At 42.2% G+C, this 21,551-nt stretch overlaps 1 protein-coding gene across 1 annotated transcript in view; it reads left to right on the forward strand.

The window, feature by feature from the left end:
• The window catches only part of LOC123517387 (nephrin-like), a 385,107-nt gene that overhangs the window by 283,788 nt on the left and 79,768 nt on the right, over window positions 1-21,551 (forward strand). The window contains exons 4-5 of the mRNA XM_045277400.1: window positions 4,876-5,045; window positions 16,642-16,786. Coding sequence (XP_045133335.1) covers window positions 4,876-5,045; window positions 16,642-16,786 — 315 coding nt within the window. The remainder of the gene's footprint in view (window positions 1-4,875; window positions 5,046-16,641; window positions 16,787-21,551) is intronic.

Genomic DNA, 21,551 nt, shown 5'->3' on the forward strand with positions numbered 1-21,551 from the left:
TTGTGTCTTGAAATCGCATCGTGAGGACTGGAACCGCATCGACATCGTGGAAACCCGCATCGTTCCCGTGGAAACTGGAATTGCATCTTGATCGTGGAAACTCGCATTATTATCTTGGAAACTGGAAGGGCATCTTTATCATGGAAAGGCATCGTCATTTTGGAAACTTGCATCGCTATCGAGGAAACTGGAATGCCATTGTTATCTTGGAAACTCGGAGCGCTATCGAGGAATCTGGAATCAAATCTTATCGTACACACTGTTATCGTGGAAGCTCTCGTGATCGTCGTTCGTTTCGTTATCTCTGAATTACTTAATTAGTCTTGGTATTATTATTAGCCTCCGTAATAATAGAGATGTTGGTCATTTTATCTTATCTCTTTTACTGTATTTTTTTTCAGGGTACAGTTTAGTGTTCTTCAACCTTTTCTAAATTCGTGCACCTTTTCGAGAAGCAAGGAGGACTATAAAAGAAATGCATCAATATTCGTAATTTTCCCTACTTTAAGACTGAAAATCGATAGATAACATTATTGAATATCTACCTGAAGCTACAGTTTTTTAGTCCTAAACAGTCGCTATATAGAGCGAAATGTACTATAACAAAATGCCACATCTCAAACACATTAGGCCCGTGTTCCGTCGGAGTGTAATATATTACTATTGTGAATAAATCGCAATACTTTGATTAATATCAATAGGAGAGGACCCAAACTGTCACAATTTCAGTGTTCGCAGGAGAGAGTCAGTATCGTCTCGCGGTACAGAGTAATCGTCTCTAAACACTGTATTACGATGTATCTATTGATTTGCCAGGGTTTTACTCCTACCAGTATTTTTCTGTTCTTATTCTACCATGGTATTTCTTTATAGTTACTTGAGTTTATACGACTGACATCATAATATAGAGCAAAACATAATTGTCTGGTGTACCAAGATCTTTCATTTCTAGAGACTTAATTAAATACAGCACGGAACCTTAACACACATTTCACCTCGCTTCTGCACAGGTTAATTCTTCTTCTTCTCAACTTTTTAATGTGATGTACCCTCGAAGTCTTTCAGTATTGATCACGTACCCTTACCCACAATGCAGCGTCAGGAAGGGTAACAATAAATGCATGGTTTATTGACTTAGTTTATTAAGTTTAAATTGTGTTATATATGTGGAGCAGACACAATTTTTAATTAATATTAGTATGTTTCTATGAGGTAGTGTCGATAGGAACTGGTACCTCACAGGGAGACACTATATGTGACTAACATGCAATGCATTTACCAAAAGGAACTATATCAGACAATTTTCGATCATTATGGCAGTGAACTAGTGTTGCTTGCAGCTAGTTGCAACTTGTAACTAGTAACAGTGATAAATAAGTCACTGTGTGTGTGTGAATAACATATAAAATAAGAAATCGGAGCAAATATTATAGGTTTGCAAGGTTGTGTGGCAACTGTAATCCAAGAGAGCTTCCTCTCAAGTGATATAACTCCAAGAGTTTCCTTGTTAACGTTGTTAACGTGTCCTGGTTCTAGTGAAGGACACATTGTATACTACAAACGAATTTGCTGCTATTTAAAACTGAAGCATTTTGAGAAACCCGCCACGTACCCCAAAAATTCCTCTCACGTACCCCTGGGGGTACGCGTACCCCAGGTTGAGAACCCCTGCTATAAGCAGTAATAATTAAAAGTACTTTATTTGTGAAGGAGACTTGGCAAGGTGACTTAATAGGGAAAAAATGAAGCAAAGTTGTTTTTTTTATTTATTTTGTCTTATCATCGGCTAGTTATCCATTACTCCTTACCTAAATAGAGGTAATACTATAAGCAGTAATAATTAAAAGTACTTTATTTGTGAAGGAGACTTGGCAAGGTTACAAAGCAAAAATGGAGAAGAGCCTTTTTTTCTCTTATTGTCTGCTGTGTCCCTTCCTCGTGTGACCTGAAAGGCTAATATGTCATTGGAACTGAAGGAGCTACCTGATCTGTACGTGAAGGGTGTGTTGGCTCACAAAAAAGGAAAAATAAGAAACTTTTTTTCATTTTTTCTTATGATTGTAGAAATTAATTAATAAAGCTGGTGGAACTATTAATATCATGAGGAAGATTTGGCAAAGTTGCAAAAGGTGAGAAAGATCTTTAGTTACCGGCTCGGAAAATTGAATATATACCTAAAAAGAGGAAGATTTACATGATGGAGGTAAATTTAGTTCCAAAACTCGTCTCGCGAAATTGTATGGAAATCTTGAATCAGGTTTGAAATGTGAGTGTGGGGAGTGAGGGGAGACAGAGCTAGACGAGAAACAAATAATTAGAAGCGAGTTGCAGCTGGAATGGAACTGAAATAAATCACGAAAACAGTAATTTCCCAACAGGATTTGAAAAATTTTGCGAATTTATACTAATAATGAAGAGCAGAAGTCTCGTCACGCTTCCTTCTTGCATCCTATATCCCGCTCGCTGGTGAAATTTTTCAGATTAAAGTGATGAACGGACCAATTTCAATGCAAGTTTTAAAAGATGAGTTGCAATTTATACTAGGAGAAATTGCAGATCTTTATGCCATGCTTTCACCCTCCATCCTCTATTCCCTTCAGTGCTGGGATGGAATAACAGAAGTCCTGTCTATCACGTCCTTTTCCTTCTTGCCTTCCCTCTCACTGCTGGCATAGGTGACAAGTCAGTATACAAAGAGCAGGTTCCTGGCAGATTTCAAGAGATGAGTTGAGTGTATACTAATAATGAATACCAGAAGTCTTGTTATGGCCGCTTGCTGCGTCCGACTTTCCTCTCTTTCTTCTAAGATAAAAATAAATATTCAAAGATGAAATTCCAGCTGGTCCTGGAGGAAGGGAACGTTTTGTTTGCTATATTTTGCTCCTCCATCCTGCATTCCTTCTTTCTACTGGAATAAATCAGAAGTAAATAATGAAAGAGCGAGTCTCAGCTGGTGCGGCAAACTTGCACTGAGAGGCGGAGCACCAGCCGTGACTCCACCGTGACTCAGCGTGGGAGAGGCGGCAGCGGGAGCAGTCTGGCGGCGCCTTACCCGTAAAGCTGCCCCAACACAAGCCATTACTAAGGAAACGAATAGACAGATAAACAAGAGAGGAACTAGACGCCACGTGCCTCGTAACTCCTCGCTCTGCACAGCCGCCGTGCCTCATTGGGAGTAATGCAGCTCCGGCCGCCAGTTTGTTAGCAACGTGGCGCCATTGTTATATAAGACTTAGAGGCGTAGTTAGCAAAGATATACAGTAGACGTCGTAGAAACTATAAAGATTAACAGTAACGGGAAGAGAAATATGAATCATTAATAGATAGTCTAATAGAAATCATTGTCATTGTGTGTTGATCAATTGTAAGCGAACAGAAAAATCCATCCTAAATAGATAGGTAGGCAGATTATGCAACAGATCTTAGAGGTGTTGCAGATGAAAAATAAAGACAGAGAAATATGAATTAAAAATAGATAAACTCCCGAGTAGAAATCACAGTTATTCTTGAACCATAAGTGTAATAGATAACAAAGGAAGATAAATCGTAAATCATTGAGGCACACAAGATTGACGAACAAAAAAAATGATCAATACAAATCAGATACATCACACACTAACATAGATCATAGAACCACTGCTATTATTTTCTCAACGGCCACGACTTTTGTTTTATGACATTGTGATTTCATATAACGCTATTTTTATTAACCCCTTAAGTACCATGACGCGTTCCCATATTCGTTCTGTGTATTATTTGACTATTTCATACAGCTTCAGAAACATATAGGCTATGGGGGATTGAAATAGTGAAGACTGTAGCCATTAATCTTCTGACCTTCGTAGAGTCTTCCTAATGTCAATAAAATCGTCGAATCATACCCAAAACTCGTGGTAAAAATGCGTCCCAGTATTGAAGGGGTTAATATTACACAAAAAAAAAAAAAAAAAATGTGAAGGAGAGCAAAGAGCAGCTGACTTGTTGGTTCTCACGATGCTTTTTGTGATAAGACGTGGAACCATGCGCGCTTTGGGGTCCGAGGGGTCTCCAAGCGCACGGGTTCGAATCCTGTCCACGGTCCGAGTGTAGGTTGGGCTTCCTCACTCGGTGCAACGGTTTCCTAGCGGTTGGGCTTTGAGATAGGTGGTACCAGAAAAAGTATCCCCTTTAGCCCATAAATTCCCGTGTAAAGCCCACATGGTATAAATGAAAAAAAAAAAGTAATAAGCGCATTCTACTTTATTTAGGTGTAACTGCATTGCCTTCATTTACATTTCTGTTGTATTTTGTTATGAAACTCTCTTAAACACACACACACACACACACACACACACACACACACACACACACACACACACACACACACACCTCCAGTTGAACAGTGTCTTTAAGTTCAGAAATAACATTATTGATTCAGACTCGATCACAATTTTACGCTACACTGGAAAAAAAGGTCAAACAAAACTGTATTGGAAGTCGCAATCTGCTGCATTAATTGGCCTCGTTAAGGGATACTGTTGCTAGCTAGAGAGAGGGAGAGAGAGAGAGAGAGAGAGAGAGAGAGAGAGAGAGAGAGAGAGAGAGAGAGAGAGAGAGAGAGAGAGAGAGAGAGAGAGAGAGAGAGAGAGAGAGAGAGAGAGAGTGTAGACAACCTAAGAAAACGCGAAAAATAAATGCAGGCTGACAAACAAGCTGACATGTAAACAGACAGACAAAAAATAGAAGAATGACAACGAGAACTAAGAAAATGAACATGAAAAAAAAAACTTAATATTTAAATACGTATATGTAAATCCGTATATATAAATAAGACCCTTGTAGTGTATGAAGCTAAGGATTCATCACATACCGACCACCCTTTTCCTCTCTCCTCAGTGCCACCCGGGCCGCCCACCATCGTCAACACTAACAACAACAGGGACCAGGTCATCAACACAGTGGGGCCGCTGGAGGAGGGCGCGCACACAGAACTCACCTGCAAGTCAGCGGAGGGCTCGCCGACACCCACACTCACCTGGTGGCGCGACGGGGAGAGGCTGGACCAGGTGAGTGTTTAGTGTGTCACGTGGCAAGGTATGAGAGGCTGGACCAGGTGTGTGTTGGGTGTGTTACGTGTCAAGGTGTGAGAGGCTGGACCAGTTGAATGTTTAGTGTGTCAAGTGTCAAGGTGTGTGAGGCTGGACCAGGTGAGTGTTTAGTGTGTCACGTGGCAAGGTATGAGAGGCTGGACCAGGTGTGTGTTACGTGTGTCAAGTGTCAAGGTGTGTGAGGATGTGACACTAAGAAACGCCTTACCAGACTCTTCCACGCACCCAGCCACTCAAAAGGCTTGTGTCTAGACTCTAGATGAAGTGACACTGTTATTTTAATGTTTTTTGTTTTTTTTCTGGAGACAGATTAACGAGCTGTCTACATTACTAGAAATTCATAGACAGCACCTCTGTTATATTTAAAAGGTTCTTGTTTAGCTGAAGTAACGCTGGTTTTTGGTGTTTTTTGTTTTTCTAGTGACAGATTAGCGAAGTTTCTACATTAAGAGACACGCTTAAACAGCACCTCAGCTAACTTCAAATGGCATCTGTCTAGTTGAAGTGACACTGGTTTTTAATGGTGTTCTTTCCTTCTTTGCTTTTTAATGTTTCCATTGACAAACTAGCGAGATTATTACATTACTGCACCTTTGCTACATTCAAAACGCTCTCTCTAGTTGAAATTCCAAACGGTTGTAAGAATTTCCTATTGTTGTAGTGACAAATTTCTACATTACTAAGATGAGAAAGTCTAAATACCGCAGTGAATCATCTTTATGGGCTTTCAAAACAGTCATGATGATGTTATATAAATATTTAAAGATTATATTTTGTGGTTCTAGCGGCAGATTGGCAAAATGTCAAACCTTATTAGGAGAAACATCCCTGAGACCATTTGTGTGACCTTTAAAAGTAGACGATCTGAAGCTACCAAAGTTTTAAGGATGCTTTTGTTCTACGTTGATGTGGCAGATTAAGATTTCAACATTAATAAGCGGAGAAGCGCCCTTGAGAACCCTGGTAATCGTCTTTGTGGCTTCTAAAAATACTCATGGTTGTCGTGGCAAGAGAGTGAAGCGTTTCAGAAGACTGGCTTACGTAAGGGTGAAGGAAAAGTGTGAGAGCTGAGAACGAAGAGGTGGGAGGAAGGTTTGAGTCGTAAAATTAGTGTAAAGCTAGGAAGGAAATGAAGGAGGGAAGGAAGAGTGGAAGCCTGGAAGAAAAGCGGGAAAGGAAGGAAAATGAGGTTGTAAAACTGGTGTAAAGAGGAGAGGGAAAGGAAGGATTAAAAGTAGGTAATGGAGAAAGGAAGGAAGGAAAGAAGAAAGGAAGGAAAGTGAGATAGTAAGTTTAGAGGCTGAAAAAAGTAAGTGATAAAGGAGGGAAGGAAGGAAGGAGTGAAGAAATAGTGGTAAGTAATAAATAGAGAGAGGAAAGACAACAAGATCATAAAGTACTAAGAAAAAAGGAAGGAAAAGGAGAAAAATAGGAGTGGCAGAAAGAATGAAGAGGGAAATGAAGGGAAAGAATAAAAACATAGAAAGTGTAGGGAAGGAAAGTAAGCTCGTGAAATTAATGTAAAGAGAAGAAATAAAAGGAACAGTGGAAGAAGCAAGGAAAAAGACATCGTGAATTATAAAAAAGAGGGGAAGATGACAAAGAAAAGGAGTGAAAGTAGGACAGAAAGAAAGGAAGGAAGGAAGGAGGAAGAAATATAGCCCGCAAAAATTAGTATAAACCAAAGATATAAAGAAAATTTGTGGGGGAAGGGGAGAAAAGAGAAAATAAACGAGAGACCTTGGAATAAATGCAAGAAGGAGAGAAAATAAAAAGAGGAAAGGAAAGAAAGGAGGAGGGAAGCAAGAGGCCACGAAAAATGTGCAAAGTGGAGAGAGAAACGAAGAGAGAGAGGAGGAGGGAAGAAAAGAAAGAAGGAAAAAGAAAATAGCAGGCAATAAAATACGAGTAAATCAGAGAAGGAAGGGAGAGGGAAGAAACAGGAGGAGGTAGAAATAAAAAGAAAAGAAGAGAAAACAAAAGAAAGTCAGACGAGAGAGAGAGAGAGAGAGAGAGAGAGAGAGAGAGAGAGATTTGACTTTTTTTATATTTAACTTACATATCTCTTCATTTAACATAACCTCGGTACAAGAGAGAGAGAGAGAGAGAGAGAGAGAGAGAGAGAGAGAGAGCCAATCTGTGCGAACTTACCTGTCAACACCTACTCTTTTAGACAACCTTTTACTCTCTCACCGCGACTTTAGCTGCTACAATCACCACCACCACCACCACCACCACCACCACCACCGGCACACGATTCTCTAATATTTACAAGTTTAAAGCCGACCACTGGCCTCAAAGTGCAGAAAGGCATCATAGTAGTTTTGTTTTCCATATAGAAGAGTGCTGCGCTTTGCTTTGACTTTCCAGTGCGGTGTGGACTGTTTTTCGTTTTTTTATTTAATGATGGGGTGAGGGGGAAGGTTCTTGTAGTAAATAAATACACACACACACACACACACACACACACACACACACACACACACACACACACACACACACACACACACACACACACGGCCCGGTAGCTCAGTGGTTAGAGCGCTGGCTTCACAAGCCAGAGGACCGGGGTTCGATTCCTCGGCCGGGTGGAGATATTTGGGTGTGTCTCCTTTCACGTGTAGCCCCTGTTCACCTAGCAGTGAGTAGGTACGGGATGTAAATCGAGGAGTTGTGACCTTGTTGTCCCGGTGTGTGGTGTGTGCCTGGTCTCAGGCCTATCCGAAGATCGGAAATAATGAGCTCTGAGCTCATTCCGTAGGGTAACGTCTGGCTGTCTCGTCAGAGACTGCAGCAGATCAAACAGTGAATTAAACACACACACACACACACACACACACACACACACACACACACACACACACACACACACACACACACGAGAGAGAGAGTGAGACAGAGAGATAGAGAGATTGTTTGGGTTCTGCCGAGTGTTTTTCTCTAATGATGATGCTAAATTTGTGCTAAACTATCAGTGGAATTTTGTACGCACACTTGAAAATCACGGGAACTTCCACTGTTGCCTGACAAAAGTAGTGGTGGTGAGTCGCTGGAGCATTTAAGAACAGCAAAAATGATATGCAAGTGAATAAGATAAAAAGCCATGTAAAGTATAGGCAGGTTACAGTGTTCCCTCCCTATGTGGACTCACCTTTAAATGAGCAATATCAGATGCCTGCACTCACCTCCACTGGCCTTGCATGAAGAATGAGTAATACCAGTTCATCTCCCGGGAATGTATTGACTCGTATATGAAAAATGAAAAGTTTAATAGCTTCACATTACAGCGGCTTTTGTGGACGTTCCTCCAGGGCAAATATACTAGATCCAGCCCTTGGCCAGCGTTCCAGATTATAAATATTAGAAAAATAGGACAATGGCATCTGCAGTAGGTTGTAAACATGCAGCTAGGACCTGGTGACCTCTCAGCGTCCGGTCACCAAACACAGACATCCACTGCCTTAGCTGGTTCTGTTCTCACCTCACCTCACCTCACCTTATTCAGTCTCACAGCCACACTAGGCCACAGCTTACAGACCAACAGCTTCTTAGGTCACGTTATGTTTTATGGGGCTTGGTTAGATTACATAAGATTCCTTCGGGTTGTGTTATGGTTACGTGATATCATGTCACAATGTAGGATAGATTAAGGATTTTTTCTTATAAGAGGGAACAAAACCGATTAAAAAAGGCTCAGTTAGATACTAGTTCCCGAGCTGGTGAGAGAGAGTTAGCCAAAGGAATGGGATAAATGTATTGAAACCTCCCTCTTAAATGAGTTCAGGTCATGGGAAGATGGAAATACAGAAGCAGGTTGGGAGTTCCATAGTTTATTACATAAGGAAGGAAATAATTTTAGGTATAACATTCACTATGAAGTTTTAGTAAGTAGAATTTGCATGAGGGCGGCGGGATGGCAATAGCTGCAGCTTGGCACACTCGTCCACACATCAGCGGCAGGAGGGAGCCGGTGAGCTGCGGCCAGTGTGGTGCAGGGCGGCTTGACGGCCACACGCATCTCATGACCTGCAGACTGACGGGCATATTTCGTTCCAGCGAGTCTCAAAACGCTATTGATCCAAGTCGCGGTGCAGGGCGTCCGCGTCTTGCCCTGCGACCAATACAGATGTGTCCTGGAGTCTTCTTAAACATCGGTATCTGCGCCATCTCACAGACGCGGCTTCACTTAAAGAGCGCGTAACACTGACAGTAATTCTACAAAACGACACCAAATTGCGCTTATTTCTGTAATGCCCTGAAGACTTGTGGCCGTGAAGACGAGATTTTGAGTTTAGTTTCACGTCTATTGTTCTTTTCTTGTGAAGGAGATTGACCAAAATGTTGCAGAAAACTAAGGAATTACAAGTTGATCGCCATTTCACCTAAGATATTATGTTAATGTTCTCTGCTTTTACGCCGCCAGGAAAGTCATCTGTACCTAAAGGTTTAGTGATTGCGCTTGTCTGTACAGTATAGTGCCGCGGGCAGGGTCTGGTCTTCAGGACAGGTTGCAGAAAGTCATGTCGCAGTACTGAGTGAATGTAGGATAGTAAAAATACATTGCAGACAGGAGTAGTGGTAATTGTGGAGAAGGCAAGAGAAGTGTGTGTGAGTGGTATGGACGTGTAACCATGGCAGGATGGAAGAGGAAGGGCCTGTTAAGATAGCATGGAGGAGCCAGGTGGAGGGAGGAGAACTAGCTGGGGAAGACAAAGAGTGAGGTGGAGAGAAGGAATCCAGAGAGACATTGGACACCTGCGCCTGGAGGAGGAGGACGCACGAGACACAAGTTAATGGCGGCGACATACAATAGCGGCAGACTCCACCTGAGGTCCGCGATGGTTTGAAAATTGGCTAGATTTCTGCATGACCCAAACTCAGAAACCTGGCTCGCGCGCTGGTCACTCACTCGCTGCCTCTAAATAATAATGAAATAGGGATCGTATTTTATGCGATAAGAGCAATGCACAATACAAGAGGCACTGGAGGAATGAAGTTCTTTAGACCACCAGTAAGTGAGGACAGGGAACGGAAAGACTAGATTACACAGTGCTTAGCCAGTATAATGATTAAAGGTGCCTGCAGAATAGTGAGAGTGGTTTGTCATTAACTCCTTCAATACTGAGACATACTTTTACCTTAAGATTTGTGTACGATTAGACCATTTTATTGACATTAGGAAGAGTCTATGAAGGCCAGAAGATGAATGGCTACAGTCTTAACTCTTTTAATCAGCCACGCGAGTTTCTGAAGTTGTATAAAATCGCTAAATAGTAAGCAAAATTAATATGGAAACGCGTCAAGGTACTGAAAGAGTTAAGGAAACACGTCATATAGTACTGAAAGGGTTCAGATTGGCAGCGTGTGATTACTGGCATAGTAAAACATCATCGTAACAACACTACGCTAAGTTTAATCAGCAGCATTGTAACTTCAACGTTCTTTATTCTTTTCGTGTTTCTCTCTCTCTCTCTCTCTCTCTCTCTCTCTCTCTCTCTCTCTCTCTCTCTCTCTCTCTCTCTCTCTCTCTCTCTCTCTCTCTCTCTCATTTCTTTTTTTGTTTTTGTTCATTATCCTACCAGAACGCAAACAAATCCTTAAGGAGAAAAAACTGTATGCGTTGTTCGCCGTGTGTTGCTGGCTGTCTTAGTGAAGAACGCGTAACCATAGTGTCCTCCACTATTCCTTCCGGCACTGCGCGAATGGCGTCAGAAAAGAATATTTTATTTTTTCATGTAAAGGAGAAACTAGCCAAGGACAAAAACTGAATGATTGAATAAAATAAATGAAAAAGGTTTACTTAAAATGCTAGTTCCCTTAAAGATTAATGAAGAATTAGCCAAAATTCGGAGATAAATGTCTTGAAACCTCCCATGCCAAGAATTCCTTCATATCGCTTCTTGAATATTCGTTAGCAGTCTTCGGATTATACTCGTTTGTGGCATAGGGGCCCGCCGTGGTACAGTGGAACCATGCGTGCTTTGGGGTCCGAGGGGTCTCCAAGCGCACGGGTTCGAATCATGTCCATGGTCCGAGTGTAGGGTGGGCTTCCTCACTCGGGGCAACGGTTTCCTAGCGGGTGGGCTTTGAGATAGGAGGTACCCCCAAACAGTATCCCCTTCAGCCCATAATTTCCTGTGAAAAGCCCACGTGGTATAAACAAAAATAATAAATGAATAAAAATAGGACCTTCAGTATCACGTTTTAGTTTTATTATACACTATCTTTTTATATATAAGACGGAGAAACTGGCCAAGGGCAACATGAAACGAAAAAGAAAAGGCCTACTTAGTTGCCAGTTCCCATGCAGGTCCGAGATAGGAAGTCAAAATAAAGGGATACATGTCTTGAAACTTCCCTACATGACAGTTCTATTTTCTGTGTTCAAAATATTACTTAAAACTAGTGAATATAAAAAGGTTTACTCAGATGCCATTCCTCATGCAGGTGCGAGAGAGTAAGTCAAAATAAAGGGATAAATGTCTTGAAACCTCCCAGTATGACAGTTCTACCGAGTATCTACTTTCTATGTTCTAATATTACTTAAAACTAGTGAATTTATGTCTTGTTTTTATATATACAATTAATTTCACAAAACACAAGACGCCAGAAGGATGTCAGAACTTAGATTAGGAAGCACTACTGTAACTTAAACCAGACAGCCTCGTAAGAACACACACTATTGATGCTCGTCCTTCCTTTGTGTTCCTTTGTGCACGCCGGAGTGAAACTTATGGGGAACAAAAAGGTTGGGATATGAAAAAGCTTGGAAGGTGTGACGACCATTCAGATTAGCGGATGGATGGCTTTCCCGTTCCAGCTGGTGTCCCTCTTGTGTTTGCATCCGTTTGTGCCTCTGTGTCCCCTGTGTGTGTCCACCCTTTGTGTCCATTTGTTTATCTGTCTCACTGTGCATTTGTGTCCCGCTATGCCACTGTGTCTCTTTTTGCCCGTGTCCCTTTGTGTCCCCTGCGCCGCTGTGCAATATACATGGACACCTATGACATACAATACTGTTCCCATTTTTTTCCCCCTTTTTTTCGTGCTAATATCGCCAAGTCAGTAAGTCAGGCAACGAGGTGTATCTGTCCCTCCAATATACTCTCTCTCTCTCTCTCTCTCTCTCTCTCTCTCTCTCTCTCTCTCTCTCTCTCTCTCTCTCTCTCTCTCTCTCTCTCTCTCTCTCTCTCTCTCTCTCTCTCTCTCTCTCTCTCTCTCTCTCTCTCTCTCTCTCTCTCTCTCTCTCTCTCTCTCTCTCTCTCTCTCTCTCTCTCTCTCTCTCTCTCTCTCTCTCTCTCTCTCTCTCTCTCTCTCTCTCATCCATTACAGCCTTTGTACTCGTGTTCACCTCACATTGCCAATCGCGTCTTCCAATCCCAGTCATCTCTGTATCTGCCAACCTTCCTTTCTCTTGCCTCTCCTTCCCTCTTTCCTTCCTCTCATCCTTTCCTGCCCATCTTGCCTGTTTGCTGTTTGCTGTTTGCTGTTGTTTCCACCCTTCCATCCCGACGCACGCCTCACCTAACCGCCTCATCACCACCAGCTTACACTGCTCTCCACACACACTTCTCTATCACGTCCTCATTATACGCAGTCTCCCCCGCAATGCCTCGCCTAAACACAGCCTATGCTTGCTCTCCCTCCCTCTCTCTCTCCCTCCTTCTACCCTCCCGCAGCAAACACTCCCAGATCCCGTCTCCTGTGCTTATGTGTGTGTGTGTGTGTGTGTGTGTGTGTGTGTGTGTGTGTGTGTGTGTGTGTGTGTGTGTGTGTGTCTGTGTGTCCTTCTTCCTCCAACCAGCGGCACAATAATGCACACTACAGCATTCAGATTCCGCTTATGACGTGAAAAATCGTTGGTTGAGTTTTTTTTTTGCTTGTCTAGGCTTGAAAATCCTCTGCTCGTGTGAATTCCAGTTTGTTTTTTTTTGTTTTGTTTGTGATGCCAAATACAAAATTCAGATTCCGTTAATGATCTAAAAAAATCCTTCACTTGATGCTTTTAGTGTTTCCCGGCAGATCACACTTGACATTCAGAGTTACTTCCACTAGACCATGTTAAACTACCACTTGAATGATCAAAACCCTTAGAAATCGCAATAACTTCCACTTCCTTCTCGTGAACTATCACTAGACTCTGTTTAAGTACCAATAGAATGATGAAAACGCTTTAAAATTGCAATAACTTCCATTAGCCTCTGTTGAACTATCACTAGACCCAGTTTAACTACCAGTGAAATGATAAAAACTCTTAAAAATCGCAATAACTTTCATTAGCCTCTGTTGAACAATCACTAGGCCATGTTAAACTACCACTAGATTGATGAATCCTTAAGAGTCACAATAACTTCCATTCCCCGCCCTTGAACTATCACTAGACCCTGTTTAACTACCAGTGGAATGATAAAAACCTTTCAAAATCACAATAACTTCCATTAGCCTCTGTTGAACAATCACTAGACCATGTTAAACTACCACTAGATTGGTGAAAGCCCTTAAAAGTCACAATAAATTCCACTCGCCTCTGTTGAACTATCACTAGACCCTGTTTAACTACCAGTGGAATGATAAAAACCCTTCAAAATCACAATAACTTCCATTAGCCTCTGTTGAACTATCACTAGAGTATGTTTAACTAGCACTATATTGTTGAAAGCCCTTAAAACTCTCAATAAATTCCACTCGCCTCTGTTGAACTATCACTTGACCCAGTTTAACTACCAATGGAATGATAAAAACTCTTAGAAATCGCAATAATTTCCATAAGCCTCTGTTGAACTTTTCACTAGACCCTGTTTAACTACCAGTAGAATTATGAAAACCCTTAAAAATCGCAATAACTTCCACTCGCCTCTGTTGAACTATCACTAGAACCACGAAAAGCCCAATAACTACCATCTGAATCCAGACAACCATCAGAGTAAGCACAAAAAAACGCTGAAAAAAAAAACGCATTCTCTAATAGCCAACCAGTACGTGCGTCAAGTGGCTGTCAGTACATAGACTAAAGCTCATGTACTATTAACACCTCGCTATTCACCTCGAAGTCTCTTTATCGCAGCAGCAGATCACTGAAAGCTATTAACTGAGCAGACATGAATTTATCGGAAGCAGCTCCATAAAATACTCACTAGAAGTTTACACCAGCACGTTTTTAATCAGCAATGGACTGGAGTGGCGGCGTTATTGTCACTACCGCTGCGTAATTTCCAAGCCTAATTGCATAACTAATGTGATTTTAGTTAGCATATCTTAATGTTGTATTGGTTTAAGATTCAGATTACTGCTAATAAAGGTAACGTCGGCTCAACTCCTCGTTACGCATTTTATTACGCAAGCTCATGTGAATATTTGCTCAATTATGTAAATGGAGTAGATTCAGCTAAAGGAAGAGAGAGAGAGAGAGAGAGAGAGAGAGAGAGAGAGAGAGAGAGAGAGAGAGAGTGGGGAGTTAATACAGAAATGCAAGCTTCGTACAGTAAGAGCAACGTTAATGAAGTGTCAATTGAGTGCGCGAACAAATTGTAGTGTGTGTTTATGTGTTTGTCCTTCCTGTGACCTGAGCCGTTTTACAAGAGGAGTAGAAAGAAGGCAGCTCTGGTAGTGAACTGACGTATTTGCATTTTTAAACCATTTCCTTTTGCTTTTCTAAGAGCGAGAAGTTAAACAGGCTTTTTTTAAGGAGTTCTCTTGGTCAGTTTACTTGATACAAAATAAATGAATAGATCAGATTAAACGTGTATGAAATATATTAAGAAAAAAATGCGTAACTAGAAAACAGTCAATATGTAGCATAGTCTACTAGTATTAGTGTTCATAATCTGAATCCCATCCTGCTCTTGTTCTTGGTCTCGCTCTTAATCCTGATCTTGGTTACTGCCTTGAATTAAAACTCTCGATTGTTGTCCTCAGTGTTAATGTTGGTTAGGGAGGGTGAGGCACGCGGCTCCTCACATCCTTGGTCTTGGTCTCGACTTCATTGCTGTCCCTAGTGTTGATGTTGGTTAAGGCGAGACACACGGCTCCTCACATCCTCTGTTTGTGTTTCATATCCTTGGTCTTCGTCTTGGTCTCGCTCATAATCCTAATCATGGTACCTGCCTCGCCTTCATTGCTGTCCCTAGTGTTGGTGTTGGTTAGGGCGAGACACACGGCTCCTCACATCCTCGGTCTGTGTGTCTGTGTTGGTTTGCAGGTACAGCATTGTCCCGCCTCTCGTGTTGTAAGGTTTCTGTTTGCTCAGCCTTTCTCACTCCTCCCTCGCCTGGTCGCCACTCACTTTCTCTCCTGTCTGGTGCACTCTACACACACTCACCGCACACATCACACACTCACTGACATATACCGTCCCTCTACACATAGGCACACAAAAACTCTCTCTCTCTCTCTCTCTCTCTCTCTCTCTCTCTCTCTCTCTCTCTCTCTCTCTCTCTCTCTCTCTCTCTCTCTCTCTCTCTCTCTCTCTCTCTCTCTTTTCTCACAATACTCCTCCTGTTTCCCCTCCAGCACATCTCATCACAGTCTAGCCGCCTCATTCAACCCAGCGCACACACCTGTCCCTCTAAACACGCGCTCCTCTCTCCTGTCCTTGTAAGAATGCAGTGTAATTCCACCCATTGCTTTACTGCCTTGCATCTCACGCGAATGTCTCTGGAAGGCTTGTGTTCTTTAAATGGCTCTCTGTCTTGTCTCCTGTTGTTTTTGAAATGGTCTAGTGGAAGTTGTTGGATTTTTTTAAGCTTCTTTTTATGTATGTATAGTTTAAGAGTTTAGTAAAGGTTTTGTTCTTATGGTTCTACGGGTCTGGTGAAAGTTATTGGTATTTTTCGTGGTTCTAGTAATAGTTTAACAAGATTTAGTTACTCTAGTGGACGTTATTACGATTTTTAATTGTTTTCATATTACTAGTGGTAATCTAACATGTTGTAGTGAAAGTTGTAGCAATTTTTAGGGGAGTTTTCATCTTTTTATCGATAGTTGAGCAGGCGGTAGTGGCAGGTATTGGAAGTTTTAAAGGTGTTTTCATGACCTGAGTGATAGAAGAGTCCAGTGCAAGTTGTGAATTTTTCTTGAAGTTTCTATGAATCTGGTGAGAGTTTGACAGACTAATAAAGTTACTTTTTAAGGGTACTTAACGCAAAGCACACCTGAGAGAAGACAACCAACCTTCACTATGGCATTTGTAAACTACTAGTAGGAACGAGCACAGAGTTTAAAAATGAGTACATAAATCACGGAGGATTTTTCACAACATTCTTGCACTCCTTCCCTCGCACTCCCATCTCGCCGCCTCGCTCTTCGTGACTGAGTGAGAATGGCGTGGCTGACAGGACCACTGTTACCATCTTAACCAATAAAAACACTGAGAAAACACCTTGAATTACCGTTAATAGAGAACTTTCTTTTTCAAGCATTTAAAATCAATTGTCTTCTATTTAAAACACTTAAAAACAACTTTCTTCCATTCAAAATACTGAAAAGTACAATTTTCTCCAATATAAACACTCAAAAAACGCAATTTTCCTTCTCTCACACTTGACTCGTTTCCCTGCAGCTGGTGACACTAAGTGAGAAGGGCGTGGCCAGCAGGATCAGCGTGGTGGCGTCCCGGTCACTGCAGGGCGCTACTCTCACCTGCCAGGCACTCAACAACAACATCACGGAGCCCTCGTCCACGTCCGTCACTATCAACGTGCTGCGTGAGTACTGGCCTGATTGTGTTGTGTTGTGTTGTGCTGTGTGTTGGCTCTCGTGTGTTGTGGAGTTGGGAGGAGGAGGAGGAGGAGAAAGAGGAAGGGAGATGAGAGCGAGTGGAAAGAATAAGAAGGGTAGGAAGAAGAGTATGGGCTTGAGGAATAGATGATGGACTGAAGAATAAGAACATAGAATATAAGAAAATAAGGGAAGCTGCAAGAAGCCGTCACAGTAGGCTAACTAATAGGAGTGACTGTAGAAACTGAGAGTAGACTGAGAGCAGGCTGAACTGGAGAAATAACAAGTGAAGAAACAAGAACAAGCAAGTGGGGAGAAGCAATGCACAATGGAGTGCTGAAAAAAAGGATAGAACACCTCTCTCTCCGTCCCACACCCATTCATAATCCCTTCAGTACTGAGACTCATTTTATCTTGACTTTTGGGTATGATTAGACGGTTTTCATTTTCATTAGGCAGTGTCTATGGAGGTCAAAAGATTATTGGCCAGAGTCTTTACTATTCTAATCCCAACACGTGTTTCTGAAGCTGGATAATCTCGCCATAACTGTAACCAGAATGAATATGGAAACTCGTCCTGATACTGAAGAGATTAAGATGAAGATTCTAGTCACCGTTCACTCTGATAGTGTAGAGAGAGGAGGCCAGACACGACCACTGCTGTTACTGCCTCCACGTTGCAATGGAGCTGAGAGTTACGTGGGCGCGGTGACAGGAACCAAGATAGAGAAAGAGGCTGAGTGTCCCGTGAACTGAGCCACCGCCACACCTGACATCTGCGGGATAACGGACAAGTGGAAGCCTGCAAGTGTGCATTTCAAACTTCTGTATTTTTTTTCTTCTTTATTCGTTCTCCTTGTCCTTCTTATTCTTGTTCATCCTTTTCTCCTTCCTCTCCCTCTTCTTATTACCACATTACTGGTGTTAACATTGTCTTGTATACAGCACAGGAGAGCAAGGATTCTGAAGTGTCTCGCTAATCACGGCGTGAAAATACAGCCAACGTGCTAGGAAGTAACTGGGACACACACACACACACACACACACACACACACACACACACACACACACACACACACACACACACACACGCACAGGAGCCAGGTTGCGTCAAAGAGAAGGGATGTTTTATTAGTAGCATGGAACCTACTGCATATTTCATCGGAATAATAAAAGAAAAAAAAACACATTTATGCATACATATAATACCTGCATTTGCATATAATACTTGACATTTGCCTTGTGTATGACGGAACTTTCATCATTCATTGCGTACCTTCATTCATTTCAGGGATGTGTTAGCTGGATTTTTTCTGCTGGTATTTAATTTCCCTCGCACGGTGCATGGAGAGAGAAGAGAGAGAGAGAGAGAGAGAGAGAGAGAGAGAGAGAGAGAGAGAGAGAGAGAGAGAGAGAGAGAGAGAGAGAGAGAGAGAGAGAGAGAGAGAGAGAGAGAGAGAGAGAGGGAGAGAGAGAGGGAGGGAGAGGGAAGAAAGGAGAGGAAGGGAAGGAAAGGGAGAGATAGATAGATAGATAGAGAGAGAGAGAGAGAGAGAGAGAGAGAGAGAGAGAGAGAGAGAGAGAGAGAGAGAGAGAGAGATCATATATTTACGTCGAATACATCCCATGTGTAATGTACTCTTGTATGTTATATCTACATATGTATTACACACGCTCATACACGATGATTGAGTATACACACGTCCGCTCTCTCGCAATAGTAAGTAACGTCACACTTGTCAGAATATTTCGTCACGGTCGTAACATTGAGGAACTACGATATTGAAAACATTGACTGCTTATTACTTGCTACTGAGACTGAGAGATTTTTTTTTTTGTTTCTTCTTTATTCATACCATGTAGGCTTTTTTCATTGAAATTTATGGGCTAAAGGAGGTACTTTTTGGGGGATAGCTCCTATCTAAAAGCCCACACGCTGGCTAGGGAACCGTTGCCCCGAGTGAGGAAATCCTACCTACACTCGGACCGTGGACAGGATTCGAACTCGTGAGCTTGGAGACCCTTCCTACCCAAAGCGCGCATGGTTTCACTGTATCACGGCGGCATAGATGAAGGAACTTGTGTCTGTGTATAAATATCAAATATCACAAGACTCCATCTCAGGATTCCAAGGAGCGGTGAGCAGGGCGATTATCTCCTTGACTGCTTTTTTTTCATTCTTTTCTATTTATTTTCTAGCCTACAACGTCTGTAGATTTACTTGAGGATGGAAAGCGCTGTCCATCTTCCACCCATTATCGGTGGCGTAGTGGATACGGTGGTGAGCGTGGGATCGGGCATACGTCCACGCGTAGGTTGGAGTCCCACCACGTACTTTCTTGAAACTATGCCATTTGTCGAGTGGTTTAAAGTAAACTACATATCACCATGATACTGAGGTTGTAGGTGAATACACTAAAGATGCGCTTGGGTGGTGATATGGGCCATAATATGGGTGCCACTATAAATGAAATTGCCTGCGCCATTAATGGGTGGAAGCTGAACAGCTCTTCCTAAACGTACTCTTCAAGTAGACTTCCAGGCTCTGTAGGCAATTTCATTTATAGTGGTTCCCATATTAAGACCCATATCACCATCCAAGCGCATCTTTGGTGTAAGGCAATTACACCTCCCCCTAGAACCTGGGTATCCTGGTGACATGTAGGTAACTTTAAATAACTAGAGAAATGACAAAGTTTCAAGGTTGCACGTGGTGAGATTCCAACCTACGCATGGACGTCTGCCCGATCCCACCGCTCACCACCTTTTCCTCTACGCCACCGCCTCCCTTGGGGATGGAAGGCGTGTATTATTTGCTCATTATTTCCTTGTTAGTTTGTGTGTATTATTTATTTATTTTTCCTTGGTGAAGGGCTATTTTTTCTTGTTTTGCTTGCTGAGGAGCGAATATTTCCTTGCCTTTGCTTGTTTTTGTTTGGTGAAGGGCAAATTTTTCTTGTTTTTGCTTGTTTTTGGTTGATGCGAATATTTGTTTTGGTTGGTGAAGGGCGAATATTTCCTTGGTTTTACTTGGTGAAGAGCGAATATTTCCTTGTCTTTGCTTGGTGAAGGGCGAATATTTCCTTGTCTTTGCTTGGTGAAGGGCGAATATTTCCTTGTCTTTGCTTGGTGAAGGGCGAATATTTCTTTGCTTTTGGTGAATGGCGAATATTTCCTTATCTTTGCTTGGTGAATTTCCTTGTCTTTGCTTGGTGAATGGCGAAAATTTGCTTGTCTTTGCTTGGTGAAGGGCGAATATTTCCTTGTCTTTGCTTGGTGAAGGGCGAATATTTCCTTGTCTTTGCTTGGTGAAGGGCGAATATTTCCTTGTCTTTCCTTGGTAAAGGGCGAATATTTCCTTGTCTTTGCTTGGTGAAGGGCGAATATTTCCTTGTCTTTGCTTGGTGAAGGGCGAATATTTCCTTGTCTTTGCTTGGTGAAGGGCGAATATTTCCTTGTCTTTGCTTGGTGCTTGGTGAAGGGCGAATATTTCCTTGTCTTTGCTTGGTGAAGGGCGAATATTTCCTTGTCTTTGTCTTTGCTTGGTGAAGGGCGAATATTTCCTTGTCTTTGCTTGGTGAAGGGCGAATATTTCCTTGTCTTTGCTTGGTGAAGGGCGAATATTTCCTTGTCTTTGCTTGGTGAAGGGCGAATATTTCCTTGTCTTTGCTTGGTGAAGGGCGAATATTTCCTTGTCTTTGCTTGGTGAAGGGCGAATATTTCCTTGTCTTTGCTTGGTGAAGGGCGAATATTTCCTTGTCTTTGCTTGGTGAAGGGCGAATATTTCCTTGTCTTTGCTTGGTGAAGGGCGAATATTTCCTTGTCTTTGCTTGGTGAAGGGCGAATATTTCCTTGTCTTTGCTTGGTGAAGGGCGAATATTTCCTTGTCTTTGCTTGGTGAAGGGCGAATATTTCCTTGTCTTTGCTTGGTGAAGGGCGAATATTTCCTTGTCTTTGCTTGGTGAAGGGCGAATATTTCCTTGTCTTTGCTTGGTGAAGGGCGAATATTTCCTTGTCTTTGCTTGGTGAAGGGCGAATGAAGGGCGAATTTCCTTGTCTTTGCTTGGTGAAGGGCGAATATTTCCTTGTCTTTGCTTGGTGAAGGGCGAATATTTCCTTGTCTTTGCTTGGTGAAGGGCGAATATTTCCTTGTCTTTGCTTGGTGAATATTTCCTTGTCTTTGCTTGGTGAAGGGCGAATATTTCCTTGTCTTTGCTTGGTGAAGGGCGAATATTTCCTTGTCTTTGCTTGGGCGAATATTTCCTTGTCTTTGCTTGGTGCGAATATTTCCTTGTCTTTGCTTGGTGAATTTCCTTGTCTTTGCTTGGTGGGCGAATATTTCCTTGTCTTTGCTTGGTGAAGGGCGAATATTTCCTTGTCTTTGCTTGTGTGAAATTTCCTTGTCTTTGCTTGGTGAAGGGCGAATATTTCCTTGTCTTTGCTTGGTGAAGGGCGAATATTTCCTTGTCTTTCTTGGTGAAGGGCGAATATTTCCTTGTCTTTGCTTGGTGAAGGGCGAATATTTCCTTGTCTTTGCTTGGTGAAGGGCGAATATTTCCTTGTCTTTGCTTGGTGAAGGGCGAATATTTCCTTGTCTTTGCTTGGTGAAGGGCGAATATTTCCTTGTCTTTGCTTGGTGAAGGGCGAATATTTCCTTGTCTTTGCTTGGTGAAGGGCGAATATTTCCTTGTCTTTGCTTGGTGAAGGGCGAATATTTCCTTGGTTTTGCTTGGTGAAGGGCGAATATTTCCT

Source organism: Portunus trituberculatus, chromosome 6, assembly GCF_017591435.1.
Source record: "Portunus trituberculatus isolate SZX2019 chromosome 6, ASM1759143v1, whole genome shotgun sequence".
Lineage (NCBI taxonomy): Eukaryota > Metazoa > Arthropoda > Malacostraca > Decapoda > Portunidae > Portunus > Portunus trituberculatus.